Here is an 18,080-nt window from a genome sequence, read left to right as displayed (position 1 = left end):
CCGGGTTTATCATGTAAGTCACGTGGTAGCAAGTCGCCCATGGCTTGAAGGCTGGCAGTACTGCTATTGTTGGCTAGCAGCCCCCACAATGACTACTGAAGACATTGATTATTTAATCTATTATCAGTGCTGCTTCTATCACTTTTGAGGGTGGGAGGGGGCTAATCCTTCAGTAGTTTTTTAATTTCAGATTTATTTATTTTTTTGCAAACTCAAGACTTTTCTCGTTTTGTAGAAAGCTCAGTCTTATTTGTTCCAACCTCTAGATTTCATAGCCACAGAGAATTAGATACATTGATAGAAAGTTTCCTCAATGTTTTCTCATCTATATGAATTTTAATTAAATCTGACAGGGCAGTAACTTCTGCAATCTTTGAGCCACTATTGTCTTCCCCTGGCCAAAAATCTCTCCCAGGATCCCTTTGACTAAATCATTTCTCAGGGTGTATACAAAAGGACTCAGAAATGGTTTGACAATACTGCTGAGAAGAGCTGGGACTTTACGAGCCCCTAAAGAAGACTTCTCAGACGGAATCACGTACAGTAAGATGGAAACGCTGGTGGTCATAAGGAACAAGGTAAGGTGGGAAGCGCATGTGTTGAAGGCCTTCTGCCGGCCTATCCCTGTGGGTATGCGCAAAATGGCAGACACAATGTAAGCGTAGGAGATAACTGTTAAGACCAAGGAGCAGAGAATGACTAAGGATGAGAGCACAAAAGCCATTAGCCTTACCAAGTGTGTGTCACTACATGAAAGTTTCAGTAGAGGTTCGCTGTCACAGAAAAAGTGGTCAATGATGTTGGACTTGCAATAAGACAACTGGGTGATTATGATGGTTGGGTAAAGGACAGAGAAAAACCCACCCAGCCAGCAAAACGACACTGCCTGGACACAAACATGGCTATTCATGATGGCAGGATAGCGCAAGGGGTTGCATATGGCGACATAGCGGTCGTAGGACATGCAGGTCAACAGGAAATATTCCACAGTGCCCAGAAAGAAGTAGCAGTAGGCTTGGGCCATGCAACCCACAAAAGAGATAGTCTTGATACCAGAGAGGAGGTTCTTCAGAAAATTGGGAACAGTCACTGTTGAAAAAGCAAGGTCCAGGACAGAGAGGTTGCCAAGGAAGAAGTACATGGGTGTGTGAAGGCGGTTCGTATTGACAATAATGAACAGAATTGTCATGTTACCAAACAGGGTCAAGAGATAGACAGCTATGAGGATCAATGCCACCAGAATCCTCACTTCGGGTCCCAGCAGAAAGCCCAAGAGGAGGAAATCTTCATGTCTGCTGTAGTTTCCCATTTCTAAGTCCGAAAAGAAGAAAACAGATGAGATTGCTGACCTCTTCAGAATCTGACATGATTAAAAAAATCCCTTAATCTCAGGGCCAAGCTACAAGTGACGAATGACACTTGAACGGCAAGTGTATTTCTCCCTGTTCACTTGCCCTCCACTCGATCCACTTGCGGTTCAAGTGTCATTCGTCACTTGTAGCTTGGCCCTCAGTCTTTTTGCTGCTTTAACATTGTGGTTAAGAGGTCAGACTGCAAATCAGCACTCTGTTGGTTCCAATCTCACTACTGTCATGACCCCAGCAGATGGTCAGCCACTCCTCTCAGCTCTCACTTCCCGGCTGTATTGTAGGGATAACAACACTGACTTTGTTCACTGCTCTGAGTGAGGAACTCTAGGAGAACAGTATATATTTTTATTTTTATTAAAAGATGAGATTGTTGACCTCTCCAGACTTTGACGCGCTACAAAAATTCCTTACTCCTCTTGCTTTGGAAAGTCCATCTTTTCACACATTTAGAATTTACATTTTTTCATTTCAGATTCTTTATTTCATGCTCACAGACCAACAGTTCATAAGCAAAACAGGTTCAGCATTCTTTCACTTCTCTTTCATTGAACTAAAGAAACTCACAGTTTTGCAGTTCAATTAAAACACATCTCAACATTTTTATGAAGTCACTGGTGCAGGCTAACATACACAAGCTCTTGATTTTTTTTTCTGTTTAAATGCCAGGACCAGTTTCAAGTGGGTGCCTTTTACTTTTTATTCTTAAGCATTCATTCTTAAACATAAAAAATGTTCCTGTTCCTAAACATCTCCTTTATATAATCACATATCCCAAACTTGTGTATCACTTACTCATAGAGATGCTGTAATAGAAATAGTTGTTCCCCTGCCCTAAATTGGGAAAGGTAACTGAAAATAATGTGATATGTTTATTCCAAGCCACTACCATGTAAATTGTTAGACCTGAATCTGGGAAGACTGGATTTGAATCCCCCACTTTTTCTGGAGCTTACTGGGTGATATTGGGCCACTCACAATGCTTTGACCTAACTGACTGTACAGAGAACATGTCCCTTTAAACTATCAGCTGGCAGGTGGCAGGGGGGCTGGGGCTAGGGCTCAGGGGTGGGGGGTGGGGGGACTGGGGTTTGGGCAGTTTAAAGGGCCCTGCCGCTGGCAGGTCCCTTTAAACTATCAGCTGGCAGGTGGTGAGGGGGGTATCCCCTCTGTCGCCTGCCAGCTGATAGTTTAAAGGGACCTGCAGTTTACAAGGCAGGAAAGCATCCTTTAAACTGTTAAATGCACCATTCCCTGTCACTGTTAAGGCCAGAAAAGGGCATTTAAACCCCACAAACCATTAACCACAAACTGGTTCATAACTAGTCCAGCTCCGTGGTTCGTTTTTTTGGGGGGGGTTGTTGTTGTTCCCTGCCCATCTCTACTGATAATAACAGCACACATCAGTACTTGGGGGTAAATTCTGATGATTGCAACTTCTGCATCTAGAACAATTCCAAGGCCCTGTGAAACTCTGATTATCTCTTTAGGAGAGCAGGTTATTGATGCTCTGTAGGATGGATTTAATCACACAAAGATCAAGGAGATCATAGAGTTATATTGTGTGCAAAGCTGATCCCATATTGTAAGGGGCAAGCCCTCAGTTAGATCCCACCAGCTTTACTTCTGCTGAAAAAATAGTGTCTTCCTAGCATGATTTCCCCGCATGATCCCCTTTAATGGCATGATGATGATGTCTCTCGGATAACTTGTCGAAGACCCTAACCACCAAACCAAGGTTGCAGCCAGCATCAGTATCCAGATTGTGTCCTAAGTCGTTCAGCTATTTTGACCAGTTAAATCTATATCTACAAGCATACTCACTTCAGTAGCTGTCAGAAGATAACCAGAGTGTTCCTTTTCATCCCCTTTGCTTTCAAGAGAATCTAGAGAATTATCCTTTCTTGCCATCTTCTGGTGATAGGTGGGCATCCAACTTCTTTTTATGCTCTAACATCTGTATCTGAAGACTATTTTGAAACAAAAAGGTACGATCCTTAGGAAGCCTGTTTAGGATTGCTGACTAAATTGCACACCTTGGATGTCAAAAATTCAAGTGTTATGTCCCAGATATTGTCCAACAGTGGGATGAAAAACAAGACCAACCTGCAACTCAGTACTCTATCGGTTTTGTCAAACAAAGGAGTGTCCTCTAAGTAAAAAAGAGACAGTGAAATGACTATGACAATATGGATCATTCTTGGTTTTCGTGTATGTCTGTTTCTTTAGGTGGATGTTGGGAAGCTAAAATGGACATTCATCTCATAAAATCCCATAACACATTTTGTCTGTTGCATTAGATGTTCTCAAAATACTGGCTGTAGGGTGCTGATTAATGGTAACTTTAGATGGCAAAAGAAAGAGGGGAAAGAAGTTACTGAAGGAAAGAAAAAGATTTAAAAGAATAAGGTAGGAACAGGGAATGTCGATCAGGAAGCTGACCTGTATACTACAGCAATGTTCTTGCTTCTGCGATTCTTCTTCGACACTTCTGCCAATAAGAAACCTTTCCCCCCTCCCAGCTTGTCTCATGAAAGAATTGACACTCTTGCAGTTTTGCTCGTTCACTGAACTTGACCAATTAACTTCAACAAGAAGACTCCATTAGTCGTCTCAAGTGATGCAATTATGCTCCCAGGTGAGTGTTACTAATGAGGACAAATGCTAGCGAATTACCTCCAGCTAGCATTATTAAGAAAAGGTCTCTCTAGTCTTTATTTCTCCCTGAAATCCAACAGTCTGTTTCTTTCCCTCTTGTAAGGAATCTGGAATCTGTTCTAATCAATTCCATTATGAGCAAAAGACAAATTTGTGGGGAGGAACTGGAGGGAAGTTCTGCAACATTTCAAAATTTTGTCCTGTAAATGTCCAGAGGCAGGCAATGTCTTCCCAAACTTTCCCAGCCTTCTGTTCGAGCCCCATCCTGTGGTGTGTCATCTAAAACAACTGCAAAGGCTGAAGTTTTACAAAAGGGTGCTCAGAGATGTAACAGAAATCTACAAAGAGAACTCAAAGAGAAATTCCTCCTTTGACAAGAGAAGAGGAACCCATGGCTATACCTTAAAAAGTAAATTTTAGAAAAAGAACGTCCAATCCCTGTGATGATGTTACTTCAAGCAAGAGGACTTTTAAACATACAGTTAAATCTTAAGCATACGTACCGGGACAGAACTCACACCAAAACTGCAGCTGCACATTGATGGATACTGCACTTTCATTATACTGTGGTAACCATTTGCAACCGGATTGTCTTGGCCACACAAGAAAATCTGGTTGTGTATGATCATCACAGCACATTACAGTGGAATATTATTATCCCATGAAGTACAGATGCAGCCTAAGTTCAATGGGACTTGCTTCTAATATGCTCAGGGTTTGAGTCTTAGAAAGCAATCCTAAACCGAAGTAAGTACTATGTTATCCCAGGAAAGCAGAACTGCTGTCAGAATGACTTTTACAATGTTCCTGGCTTAAATCCTCAATAATCCATTCATAGAATGCATCAACTTAGCATATGTCTACTGGTGCAAGGAAACTTGTGTAAGTGCATACGCGTCTTCATTTTTGCATGTGCCTTCCAATTTGCAAAGATGTATGAAAAAATGTTTCTGGTGTTTCTTTCTTTGCTTCAAAATTAAAACTCACATTTCTGCACTTGCAGCTTTATCAACTCTTGGAATTAATTTATTTTATTCGATTTATATTCCGCCCTCCCCGCATCAGCAGGCTCAGGGTGGATTACAACCAAGTTTAAAATCATATTTCACAGTATATACAATTAAAAACCATAAAACATCTTAAATACACAGAATGAAATGCATATATATATATATATATATATATATATATATATATATATATATATATATATATATATATATATATATATATATATATATATATATATATATATATGTATGTATATATACATATATACATAACATAGCGGCACAAAATCTAAATGACCACCTTTTCAGCCATCTCCAAAGCATTTTGACAAGGAAATATGAGAAATGGAGGTATGACTAGTAGGGAGGGCATATGTTGTACTCCCCAGGCTAGGGGGCACCACCTCGCATCAACCAAATGCCTGGTTGATAACAGCAAGGGCAGTCCTACATGCAAGAAGTGAAGGACTCTATGCTGCCCCTTGTCTCAGGTCACAGAGCGGGATATACTGTAGAGACAAACAGGCAGAGAGGACTGGATATGTGCTTACCACCTCCTAATCTACTGGGGCTATCCCTTTGATCTGTAGATTGCCACTTCCAGGAACTTCCTTCTCCCTCCTCCCTCACTACTACACAACACACTTTCTTTCAGTCTTGCAACCATAGAGTTGCTTCCTGCATCCATCGGCATCCTAGCTTTGAAAGATTAGACTAGACTTTCTCTCTTCTCTTTCCTATGCTAAGTGGAGTTCCTGAATAAAGGACTCTTATTTTCTTTACTAAACTCTGTGTGAGTTTATTGTATCATTAGCAGGCAGTTCTAAATGTTTTGAAATACTGACAGACTTCCAAGAAGGAGAAATTATTTGTGTGGATATGAATGGATTTAAGGAACTATCGGTCGAAGAAAACAAGAGGGGGGAAATGACCTAAGAATGTTTTTCGATACATGGAAATGTTACATTTAGTGAATGCCTGGTATGAAACATTTTCATAGTGCAAGTATATTCAGGCAAGAAATAAATGTATTTTCTGCTCACACAAGAGCATAGGCACTTACACAAGAGGATCATAGGATACAGGTGCTTTGTCTCTTCGTCTACCTACCTGTAAAATTCTGAACCTACACTAGTTTGCCTGATAACCTCTGGTGAAATGTAATCCTAAAATCCTTCATGCCTATTTGTAGACATTTCAAATGCACGTGTAAAGTTCCTATCAAGAGCCTAGTTTATCCTGTGATGTGCACAGAAGTTCTTTTGTTCTATGAATCTTCACCATTTACTTGAACAGAAGGACAAGCGAAGCAATTTTTTAAAAATTTATTTACAGTACGTATAGTCCACCTCTCTCATTGACACTCAAGGCACGTTACAGAGTGTAAAACAATGGAATCAACAGCATGGAACATCTAATAAGCAATGCAATAGGATTATGATAGCAGAGACCTGAAACCAAGCAGAAATCTGAAACAAACTGAAGGAGAGCATAAGCATTAGAATGACATGTTAAACAATACAGAAACTGCATAGGAGAAAAATATATACGGCAACTAGCAATGCATACTATGCACAGTGGTATAGTCCACACAGTCCCTTTCCCTTTATTAAAACATCTTCTTGAAACATTCCTTTATAATAAAGCCCTATTACTTGGGTAAAATGGCATCTGTTTAAGCAGGGCTTTTTTCTGGCAAAAGAGGTGGTGGAACTCAGTGGGTTGCCCGCAGAGAAAATGGTCACATGGGTGGTGGCCCCACCCCCTGATCTCCAGACAGAGGGGAGTTGAGGTTCCGGAACTCCGTTCCCCCGCATTCCCCCTGAAAAAAAGCCCTGTGTTTAAGTATGTGTAGTTTGCAGACTATCAGGAGAGTAAGAGCCTTCCTGACCTCCTCAGGCAGGCCAGTCCATAATGTGGGGACCACAATAGACAATCAAGTCAAGTCAAGTCAGCCTTTATTGGCATATATCAGCCATTCAAGTTATTAAAATACAGACACAATAAAAGGACAAAGCAATCCTAACTTAATGCTGTGATAACCTTTGACCACACTTCAAAGCAGCATGGAGAAACTTAGCCACCAACTCGGTTACCTCGGGAAAAGAATCATTCAACAATCTATAAAGTTTGAGCAAATCGGGGCAGTCCATCATACTAGCTAGGACAGATTTTAAATACGTGTGACGTATATCAACATACAGAGGACCATACAGAAGAATATGTGTAATTGACTCAACACAATTTTGTTTACATAGGCAATAACTGGTTGAATAGGGTGTCCTGTTAAATCTGCCATATAAAATGGCAGACATCAGAGTGTTACACCTAGCCAGGGAAACACCCTACATTGATTTGTAACCTGTAGGTAGGTAAAGGTGTAAGCACCAAGTCATTACTGACCCACGGGGCAACGTCGCATCACAATGTTTTCTTGGCAGACTTTTGTTACAGGGTGGTTTGCCATTGCCATTCCCCAGTCATCTACACTTTACCCCCAGGAAACTGGGTACTCATTTTACCGACCTCGGAAGGATGGAAGGCTGAGTCAACCTTGAGCAGGCTACTTGAACCCAGCTTCAACTCAGGTCGTGAGCAGAGCTTGGGCTGCAGTACTGCAGCTTACCACTCTGTGCCACGGGGCTCTGTTTTTTGTAACCTGTACGGATGATAAATATGGAGCCATCCTTCCTACAGTGAAAAGGATCTTAAAGCTCAGAGGAGAGCAGGTTCTAGTAGCCAGACTATATAACTTCTGGCGTTCGATGTCCAACATCCTATTCTTAATTTGTAAAAATGCAGCAATTAATGTTAACATTGATAGCGAGTCCCTAGAAATACCCATAGTCTTAATTTTCTCCTCGATATGCGTTAGCCAAACTGACAGATTGGATTCTGAAAGCATTTGGTATATAAGGCTCCTCAGATCACAGTTATAACAGACAATGCATATGAATGGGCAGCTGTTGATTTTCCCCATTTGCATGGTATTATCTGCAGAAGGCCCTGCTCAGATGAGTGAAACAGTCATAGTGGAGCATAGGAGTGAGGCAGACCTGCAGATATGAGGGATCAAGGTCATGAAGGGCTTTGTAAGTCAAAATGCTACAGCTGACTCCATCCTCAGCAACTTCTGCATCTTCTGAGCCACAGCCGCTTTGCCCTGACCAAAAATCTCACCCAGTATTCCCTTGACCAAATCATTCCTCAGAGTATATATAAAAGGGATCAGAAATGGATTGACTATACTACTGAGTAACGCTGGGATTTTGCGAGCCCCCAAAGAGGATTTCTCTGATGGAATCACATACAGTAAGATGGAGACAGCTGTAGACATTAGAAACAAGGTCAGATGCGAAGCACATGTGTTGAAGGCCTTCTTCCGGCCAGCTCCGGTGGGTATGCGTAAAATGGCTGAAACAATGTACAAATAGGAGATGACTGTCAAAGCCAAAGAGCTAAGAATAACGACTGATGACAACACGAAAGTGACTAACTGTATCAGGCGGATGTCAGTACATGAAAGCTGCAGTAGAGGTTCGCTGTCACAGAAAAAGTGGTCAATGATGTTGGACTTGCAATAAGACAACCTGGTGATTATGATGGTTGGGTAAAGGACAGAGAAAAACCCACCCACCCAGCAAAGCAGCACTGCCTGGACACAAACATGGCTATTCATGATGGCAGAGTAGCGCAAGGGGTTGCATATGGCGACATAGCGGTCGTAGGACATGCAGGTCAATAGGAAATATTCCACTGTACTCAGAAAGAAGTAGCAGTAGGATTGGGCCATGCAGCCAGCAAAGGAGATAGTTTTGATGCCAGAGAGGAGGTTCCTCAGAAAAATGGGAACAGTCACTGTTGAAAAAGCAAGGTCCAGCACAGAGAGGTTGCCAAGGAAGAAGTACATGGGTGTGTGAAGGCGGGTTGTGGTGGCAATTATGATCAGAATAGATATGTTACCAGACAATGTCAGGAAGTATATAGCCAAGAGAACCATTGCCACTGAAATCTCTGCTTTGTGTCCAATCAGAAAGCCCAAGAGGACAAAGTCTTCATATCTAGTGTGGTTTTCCATTCCTAATCTCACCAAAGACAAACAACAAAAAAAGGTTGATTCTTCCAATAATAGACATGTGAGAAAAATCAGTTTATCCCCTTTTTTGGAAAACTACTTTTTACACCTGGAATATTTCCTTGTCTTCCATTTCATATCTGTTTTCAAACCAAGAATCAAAATAGACTATGCTACAGTTAAGAAATATATTGAACTATGAACCTCTTTCTTAAAATACATGAAGGTAGATGATAACTTTGATTTCATGGTCTATCTGAATGCACTAAAAGAAATATTTCAGAGTTCAGTATTTCAGATCTGCAGTAATTCTTCAGCATAATCCTAAACAGTTATTGCCTTGTATGTCCACTGAAATTGATTGAAATTGTTGGATTTCTTCTATGTTTGATGTTTTTGAATCTTTTTTACATTTCAGTGCTGATTTTATGGGTAATATTACACACACAACAAATGGTTCTTTGGCAATTTTTTTCCCTTCATATGCCCGGAAGACTTAGAGACTGAGAGCTAAACTACACAGTGATGTCTGGCACATGTTCTTTAAGTGTTGGGGTGAAAAAGAAAAGAGTTTCTTGGCTAGCGTCCTTCACTCCTTAGTTGCTGAACTACACAATCTCTACCCCCCTCCCTCTTTATTTTAAGACCTGTCAAATTTCACCCAGAGTAGGGCGGGGGAGAGAATACGTGTCAGGCATCAACTTATAGTTCCCCTCTGAGAAGACAAGGATTGATCAAACATCTCCTTATAAAATATGAAAGAAACACAAAACATGAATACTTTTGGACTATTATTATATTAAACTCTCCTCTGTGCAAGACATCTTTGTGGATACGTACAAGAAAAATCAGTTTATCCCTTTGTATCGGAAACCTACTTTTTCACATGTGGAATATTTCCTTGTCTTCCATTTCACATCTGTTTCCAAACCAAGAATCAAAATAGACTACGCTACAGGAAGGTAGATGACAACTTGTGTTGCTGTGTCTGACCAATGCATCTGAATATTCAAAAAATGTACCCACTTTTCAGAATACTCATGTTGACAAATTACATGTCCGTAATTGTCAACATTCATCTACATATTCCCAGATCTTCACAAAGGCCAAGGCCTTGAAAGTCTTAAAGTGGTAATTTAAAATTTTTCACACAGTAGTCCCTGCTACGTAGCAATTACATACAAATTAAAACTCTAAGAACAATCTGAAAAAGAGTTACACCTTTTCGAGTTCATTGAAGTCAATGGGCTTAGCAGGGTGTAACTCTGCTTAGGATAGCATTGTGTATTATGACCAGGGAGAAGATGCTCACTAAATAGATAAGATGGGGATACTAATATGATTTAAGAAACAGTTTAGTAGAACAATCCAGACAAATCATGCAAAGAAGGTCTATATGCTTGCTACGAGTATATGATTGATGGGGAAGCGGTAATCCTTCCGATACTTTGATTAGGAAATCCAGATGTACTACTCACTTCAGTAGATGCCTTCTTTTCTTCATCTTTGCTTTCGTACCCACCATTTCCCATTTTTTTTCTTCTGCTGAAAAGCAGAAATCCATATTCTTGTTAATTTCTAGTACTAACAAAAGACTTTGGGCCAAGCTACAAGTGACGAATGACACTTGAATGGCAAGTGAACATTACACGTGTAATTCGTAACATCTGTTTTGGCTCTGTATTCCTCCCTGTTCACTTGCACTCCACTTGATCACTAAGTGGCCCTTTATCCACAACTAAGTCCCACTGAGTTAAAAAAAAAAGATATATTCTCTGGGAGTCACACCTCCCAATGAAAAGGTCATTACTCCATCTCAGATATGGTCCTGCTACTGCTGAATGAAAATCAAGGCCACTAATCTTATGGGCCGAGGAAGCATCTGTGGAATGGAAAAGAGGTGTCCTGTGAAATGGCTGTGGCAAGATAAACCATTCTTAGTTTTCTCACTTGCCCTTAATCGGGAACTCTATGAGTTTCCTTTTAGATAACAAGTGACAAGAAGTTTTGTCATTTGGAAAAAGTCTTAAAGAAACAGTGCCTGCAGGATGATGTTGACAACAAATAGCTAAGTGAAAGAAAGTAAGGAAAGAGCAAATATATGGACACATCTGGGAAGAATTTAAAGGGAAAATGAAAGAGTGGGGAATTGGAGCAGTTTCTACAAGCCCAGGGCTTGATATGTCCCTGACAGCAAAATTCAGAGTTCTGTAATTCTCGGCATAAAGGAAACATTTATTATTCATTTCCCATTAAATAATAAATGCTTTTAGAACTCAGTTTTCTTCTTACTCAATAGATTCACTTTCATTAGATGCCTTCTCAGGGGAAGCAATTTAGAAATGTGAGCCCAAGGGAGGATTACTTATTAGCATAGAGGTTAGAAAATATTGTCAGACACCTGCCTTTACAATTGCCCTGTTAAAATATAAATTTATTTAGAACAAGTTATGCCTCACCCTCTCTTAGTATTATGCTCTCAAACCGGTTTCTGAGAAAATGTGAAATTACTTATTTTATTCATTTAGGATATTTTAAGCAATACAAGCAAACTATTCAAATAAAAGCAAAAGGCGAGAATACTAGAGACCTATGGTCATAATTAGAGACATGATGTCCTAGGGAAAACATGGAAATATTAAAGGGGTGTGAAGTTTGGGGTTTTAAATGACGCTAGGTAGCAGCCAGAATAGCCCAGGGTCCCGACCAGCTGAAGCTCACCTAAACTTGGAAACTAAGCAGGGCCCACCCAGGGGGGATGGGAGACCATCAAGGAAGTCCAAGGTCTCTACTCAGAGAAAGGCAGTGGCAATCCATCTCTGAACATCTCTTGCCTTCAAAGCCCTGTGAGATTGTCATGAGTCAGTTGACAGCACTTAAGACTATTCATTCAAGCAGAAGCAGTGTGATGTGAAGTTTGACCAGTGTGGTCTCTATCTCAGCCTTCATGTGACAGACTGAACCCTACTGGCTTCTAAATGCAGTTACTGAAGTACACGTGAGGGAATTTTCCACAGCCTAGTTAGCGCTGATGCCTACTACAGTTATGATGGCATTAGAATTCTTCTTTTCTCTGGTGCTGCCTAGGTTATATTATTATTATTATTATTATTATTATTATTATTATTATTTATATTTCTAGTCTTCTCTCCCCACAAGTGGGCTCAGAGCAGAGTACAACAAATATAAAACAGCATAACAATTTAGTTTAAAACCAACTAAAAGCATCAATAAAAACAGCAATTTCTAAAAGATAGTGGAGGCGGCTCACCTATTGCACAATCCAGCAATAACAGCAAACCATGGGGCTGGGTGGCTAACTGCTAGATGTTAACAAAACAGGGGGGGCGGTAACCCTTCCCCCCCCCTTATGTGGCAGGAGGCTGGTTCCACAGCCTGCCCGCCTCAACCACCATTTGCAAAGTAGAACATCTTCGTCTTGTAGGCCTGGTGGAAGGATAGTGATTCCTGCTGGGCTGGGATCTCCATAGAAGGCCTTGGTCCTGGTTGAGGCAAGGCAAGCCTCTTTGGGGCCAGGGACCACCAGAAGATATTTATCCACTGAGCAAGGAACATAGAGAGAGAGGCAGTCCCACAGATATGCTGGTCCCAGTCTGCTAAGGGTTTCAAAAGTTAAGATCAGAACCTTGAACCTGATTCTGATTCATTAGAAATGCCTCGTCCTACCTACAACTTCACATGAGACATGAGGGAAGATGGGGCAGTAACTTTTATTTGTGTCCTGGTATAGGAGGTAAAGGATGCTGGGGCAGGGGGGCTTTAAACTGTTTATTAAGTGTGCCCCACACATCATTCACTGGGCTCATTAAGTTTCAGTATTTCAGTTGGCAGTTACTGGGTTCAGAGATCGGTTATCAGTCAAGTTTTTAAAACTCTTGTGGTGAATCCTTGGTTTTCCCACAAGTTCAAGAATCCCACAGTAGAAGTGGGAGCTCCTCCTGACAATTGCAAATCTTTGGCCAGCTTTTCCCAGAAGATAGGCTGTGAGACAGGTACAATTGCTTCCTAAAGCATTTACTAAATTAGCCTACTTTCCTTACAATACAGGCCCTGTGACCTATATAGTCTCCTGAGAGAAGATCCACCTCCCGGCCCTGGCCAGACCCTATGGAGGCACAAACCCTATGACTCAAACTAGCAGATTTACTGATTTTTCTCCACTTGCCACTCCCATGTAATTCCTCCAGCTTTCCATGGTTCCTTCCTGATTGGATGTTACCTGCTCTGCACTCACATTAAACAGACATACAGGGGGGTTGTGAATGACAAGAGATTCTTTTATTTAAAAAAAAAAATCTGAAGTCACTTAAATTTTCCAATGGAAAGTTTTGGGAGGAACACTGAGGAGGAAAAATCGCCTATGAAATATTTTCTCTTTTGGAATGAGAGTAAATGTCTTTCTCAGACAAGGTTTGATGCCCTCAAAACATATGAAGACTTCCCTGGAGGATGCTCCATTCAGCAGACAATCATCTACTGGTGGTTCCTGGCCCCAAAGAGATCCACCTTTTCTCGACTAGGGCCAGGGTTTTCGCAGTCATGGCTTCAACCTGGTGGAACTCTCTGTGAAGACCCTAGCCTGCCAAGATTTGTTATCTTTCCAGTGGGCCTGCAAGACAGAGATGTTCCATCAGGCATATGATGGTTTGTTTGTTTGTTTGTTTGTTTGTTTGTGTCATTTATAGTCCGCCTTTCTCACTGAGACTCAAGATGGATTACATAGTATGAGATTAGTACAATCAGGATCAAGTACATTTCAATACAGTGTCAAGGATATTTCCATAAACAATACCACAGGGTAAATAGATACACGTTTAAAAGACATACTACTAGCAAGAATGCAATACGGAGTAGAAAAAATACTGAAGCAGAACATAATCAATTCTAGGACTAATATTAGGCAACATGGAGGACTGGTGGTACATAGGAGTACATATTTAAAACAGCAGATAATATGTAAGGCAATATAGTGATGAAGTCTATGATCCCTAACTCATTAGTGAAACATCTGAGACCCCACCCCTACAATCCAGCCCGCCCATTTGAGTAAAAAGCCTTTTTGAATCATTCAGTTTTGCATCGTTTATGAAAAGCTAGGAGAGTAGGGGCTCTTCGGACTTCCTCAGGCAGGTCATTCCACAGGATAGGAGCCACCACAGAGAAAGCCTCTATATGGGCTGTTGTTGGCTTCACCTGTATGCAGCCTGGCACCTTCAGGAGACCCTTTTCAGATAAGTGAAGCTGCCGTGGAGGAACATAGGGAGGGAGGCAGTCCCATAAGTATGCCAAACCAAAACCGTGAAGAACTTTGTATGTAATAACTAATACCTTGAACTGTGCACGGTAACTGATGGGTAGCCAATGCAGCAACTGTAGAATAGGAGTGATGTTCATGCTCCTGCTCACTCCTGATAACAGTCGAGCTGCAACATGTTGCACTAATTGGAGCCTCCTAGTTAACTTAGGTGGGAGACTGATGTATAGAGCATTACAATAGTTAAGCCTTGATCTTACCATAGCATGGATCCAAGTGGCAAGGTCAGCCGTGTCAAGATAAGAAGCCATCTTCCAGGCTAGAGTGAGGTTGTAGAGGTGGAAGGGCCACCAACCGGCCTCCTGCCATTGTTGTCCATCTGTAGCTGGCCACCCAGCCCCACGGGTTCTGTTTTGACAGGTTGTACAATTATGGGCGCGGCTGTTTTTAAGCAATCTGTATTATAGGTATTTTATTGTTTTTATGCTACCATGATTTATTTTATCTTATTACATTTGTTGTGCTCCATTTTGAGCCCACTTCCGGGGACACTGGATTTAAATTATAATTGAATAAATTAATAATACTAAGAAACATTAGATAATGATAATTCCTGTATTTACTGTACAACACATATTCAAGCATTTATTTTTATATAAATCAAACCAGTTCTGTTTACAATTATTATGCTATAGTGCAGGGGTCATTTCATAGAAAAAGAGCTGGAGGAACTCATTAGCATAACTCATTAGCATATGCCACGCCCCTTGACAGCACTGGGAGTGTCATTAGCATATCTGATTTGCATGTGCCACACCCCCTGACATCAGCTATCCTGGCTGTTTTGGACCCAATCCTGGCCATTCAGGGCCGAAATTGGGCCCAAAATGGCAAAAAGGGGCTGAAAATGGCTGGAAAAGGGCCCAAAATGGTTAGGACTGGGCTGCTGCTGAGGGGGAGAGTGATCCACCACCCATCACAGGCTCAATCCAGGCCAAAATGGGCCCAAAATGGCTGAGTCAGGTGAGCGGGGCCACCTGTCATGTGACCTCTTTGGGGAACTGCCGGAACTGCGTTCTGACGCGTTCCCCCTCGAAATGAGCCCTGCTATAACGTATATGGATTATTTGATTGTTTATTTATTTAGTTATAACAGGCCTTTCATCTTTTTTCCTTAGGTGATACGTTAATACACTATTGAAGAGATTGGTAGCCTCAATGGTATAAACTTTCCCTTGAAATCCAAAGATGCAGCCGGTCCAATTCTGACATAATGAGACAGTTCCCTTACATAGAATACAATTGACTTTGTTTAGTACAAAATATGTAGGTTTTTAAATTTTATATCTTATATTTGGTGTATTTGCAATTTTGTTTGTAGAAAACTATGGCATTCATACTAAACTCCCTAAATGGTATATGCTAATTTAGTTATACATTATACATGTTATATTGCTAAAGGAGTAAAATTTGACTTAATAAGAAAGTTAGTACAACATATGTGTCCATTTTTCTCCAAATTTCTGTTACAGTCCTCCAAAACTACTTTTTAAATCCACATTGCCAGATATTTTACATCTCCACTATTGCTAGATTGTGTGTGTGATGTCAACGTACACATCTATTAATTTATCTGCAACATTTATCCTCCACTTTTCCTAAAGAAACACAAGATGGCTTGCAAAAAGGAAACCTTTAGCTATCCATAAAGCAATATCAGATCAGACAATGGTTAAATTTAATATCAGACAAAATTAAAAGGAAAAACCCAAACACCATTGTGAACCTTAAACCAAATTGCAATGTTTGCTAAAATCTGAAAAGATCAGATACAATAGAGATATCAGTAAATGAGGAATAGCTTAAGAAGACAGAATTCAGGAGATTGTGATGAAAGACTTGCATCAATTACCGACAAAGTAAAAAGTCAGAAAGACAGAGTTTACTGTTTGTACTAGCACATTGTTAGCTTATCTCTCTCTGCCAAACCAATCCTGTAAGGTGATTCTAAAGTTGAAAAAGTGCTTTGAGCTTTTGAGAGGACAGACAAATAAGCAAGGCTGAAGTCCTAGGTGTACTTACTAAAGAGGAAGACTCATTTATTTATTTACATTATTTATAGTCCATCTTTCTCACTGAGACTGAAGGTGAATTACATATTATAAGTCAATACAATCAACAGCAGGGACAGTCAATGACCAATGCAAGACAGTATGCAAATACAAAATTTAGTGAAAGTTGAAAACAAGCTTGCAAGGAGATTTACTTCTGAGGAGTCAAGCACTGAAAGGTGTGACGAGGGATAAGACGAAATGTCCTAGAAACAGCACTTCAATAAAAGAGGTAAAAGTCAAGGAACACAGAGCAAGAAAATGCCTTCTATGTATTCTATTGCAGTCTCCATGTTCTTTCTTTAGACATTCATACTGCCATCTTTCTTTAAACAGTGGTTTTCTTTCTCCAGTCACCCACATTTTTTTGAGCAATCAGTTCCTTGCCGCGTCTTAGTGCTTCCTTTAGCGCCTGCTTCACAATGTCATTTTTCAAAGTGAAGATGAAAGGATTCAAGAAGGGGCAGACAATAGTGGTAAGAACAGCAGGTACCTTGTGGACCTCCAGTGTCTCTTTCTGAGATGGTGTGACATAAATGAAAATGCTGATGCCACAGGTGATGGAGATGATGGTCAAATGTGTAGCACAGGTGTTGAAGGCTTTGGCACGGCCAGTGGTAGTAGAGATGTGCATTATCGCTGAGATGATGTACATGTAAGAAACCAGCGTCAAAACCATTGAGCACAGGACAATGAGAGACGACAACATGAAATCCATCAGTTCTATGAAATGAGTGTCAGTGCATGATAGATTCAGCAAGGGGCCACTGTCACAAAAGAAGTGGTTGATAACATTGGACTTACAGTACGATAACCTGGTGATCATGATGGTGGGACAAAGGACAGAGAGGAATCCACCCAACCAGCTACCCAGCAACATCTGAATGCACACCCGGCCATTGATGATGGCATGGTACTGGAGAGGTCTGCATATGGCAGCATAGCGATCGTAGGACATGGATGTCAAGAGAAGAAACTCCACTGTGCCCAGGAAGAAGTAGAAATAGGATTGGGCCATGCAACCAGAAAAAGAGATGGACTTGTTATCAGAAAAGAGGTTCCATAATAGTTGAGGGCTAATAACTGATGTGAAGAGGATGTCAAGCACAGAGAGGTTGCCGAGAAAAAAGTACATGGGGTTGTGGAGTCGACTATCCACCAATACAATTAAGAGGACAACCATGTTGCCAGCCAAGGATGTAACATAAATGAGCAAAAAGAGGAATGCAAGAAGAATCTCTTCTTGACGGCCCACAGAAAAGCCCATCAGGATGAACTCAGACACACTCTGGTTCTCCATTGTGTTTTCTCTTCATTGCCCAGCAACTTCACCTGAAGGAGCTGAGAAACAGTATAATTAGGCAGTATTTCTATCACACTTTGAAAGCAAAATGTATTTTGTAATCCTCAGTCATCTTTATGACATCTCTTTCCATGCATTATCTAGTGGGGAGGTAAGTCTGGATTTATTCATATTATACCAATGATAGATTACTGAGACTGAGATATTCTGATTTGTCGAAGGCACCTAAGTGAAGACATAGCTTATAGGTGCTACTGGACTCTTGCTCTTTTCTACTGGCT

General features: G+C 40.8%; 3 protein-coding genes across 3 annotated transcripts; all 3 read right to left on the bottom strand.

Annotated features, from left to right (window-relative positions):
* Nucleotides 1-340: 340 nt before the first annotated feature.
* LOC129339810 (olfactory receptor 6J1-like) lies at nt 341-1,309 on the bottom strand. Its single transcript, XM_054994389.1, has one exon. It carries the CDS (start codon nt 1,307-1,309, stop codon nt 341-343), a length of 969 nt encoding a protein of 322 aa, XP_054850364.1.
* Nucleotides 1,310-8,132: 6,823 nt separating this feature from the next.
* On the bottom strand, nt 8,133-9,113 carry LOC129339809 (olfactory receptor 6J1-like). The gene has a single exon (XM_054994388.1). It carries the CDS (start codon nt 9,111-9,113, stop codon nt 8,133-8,135), a length of 981 nt encoding a protein of 326 aa, XP_054850363.1.
* A 7,711-nt stretch (nt 9,114-16,824) lies between these two features.
* On the bottom strand, nt 16,825-17,796 carry LOC129339808 (olfactory receptor 6J1-like). Its single transcript, XM_054994387.1, has one exon. It carries the CDS (start codon nt 17,794-17,796, stop codon nt 16,825-16,827), a length of 972 nt encoding a protein of 323 aa, XP_054850362.1.
* Nucleotides 17,797-18,080: the final 284 nt, after the last annotated feature.

Source organism: Eublepharis macularius, chromosome 12 (assembly GCF_028583425.1).
Source record: "Eublepharis macularius isolate TG4126 chromosome 12, MPM_Emac_v1.0, whole genome shotgun sequence".
In the NCBI taxonomy this organism is placed as follows: domain Eukaryota; kingdom Metazoa; phylum Chordata; class Lepidosauria; order Squamata; family Eublepharidae; genus Eublepharis; species Eublepharis macularius.
Note: the sequence above shows the minus strand (reverse complement) of the source record. Positions and strands in the feature narration are given on the sequence as shown.

Excerpts from the sequence above, each read along its gene's own strand:
- LOC129339810 (XM_054994389.1), bottom strand. The coding sequence starts at position 1,309 with ATGGGAAACTACAGCAGACATGAAGATTTCCTCCTCTTGGGCTTTCTG.
- LOC129339809 (XM_054994388.1), bottom strand. The coding sequence starts at position 9,113 with ATGGAAAACCACACTAGATATGAAGACTTTGTCCTCTTGGGCTTTCTG.
- LOC129339808 (XM_054994387.1), bottom strand. The coding sequence starts at position 17,796 with ATGGAGAACCAGAGTGTGTCTGAGTTCATCCTGATGGGCTTTTCTGTG.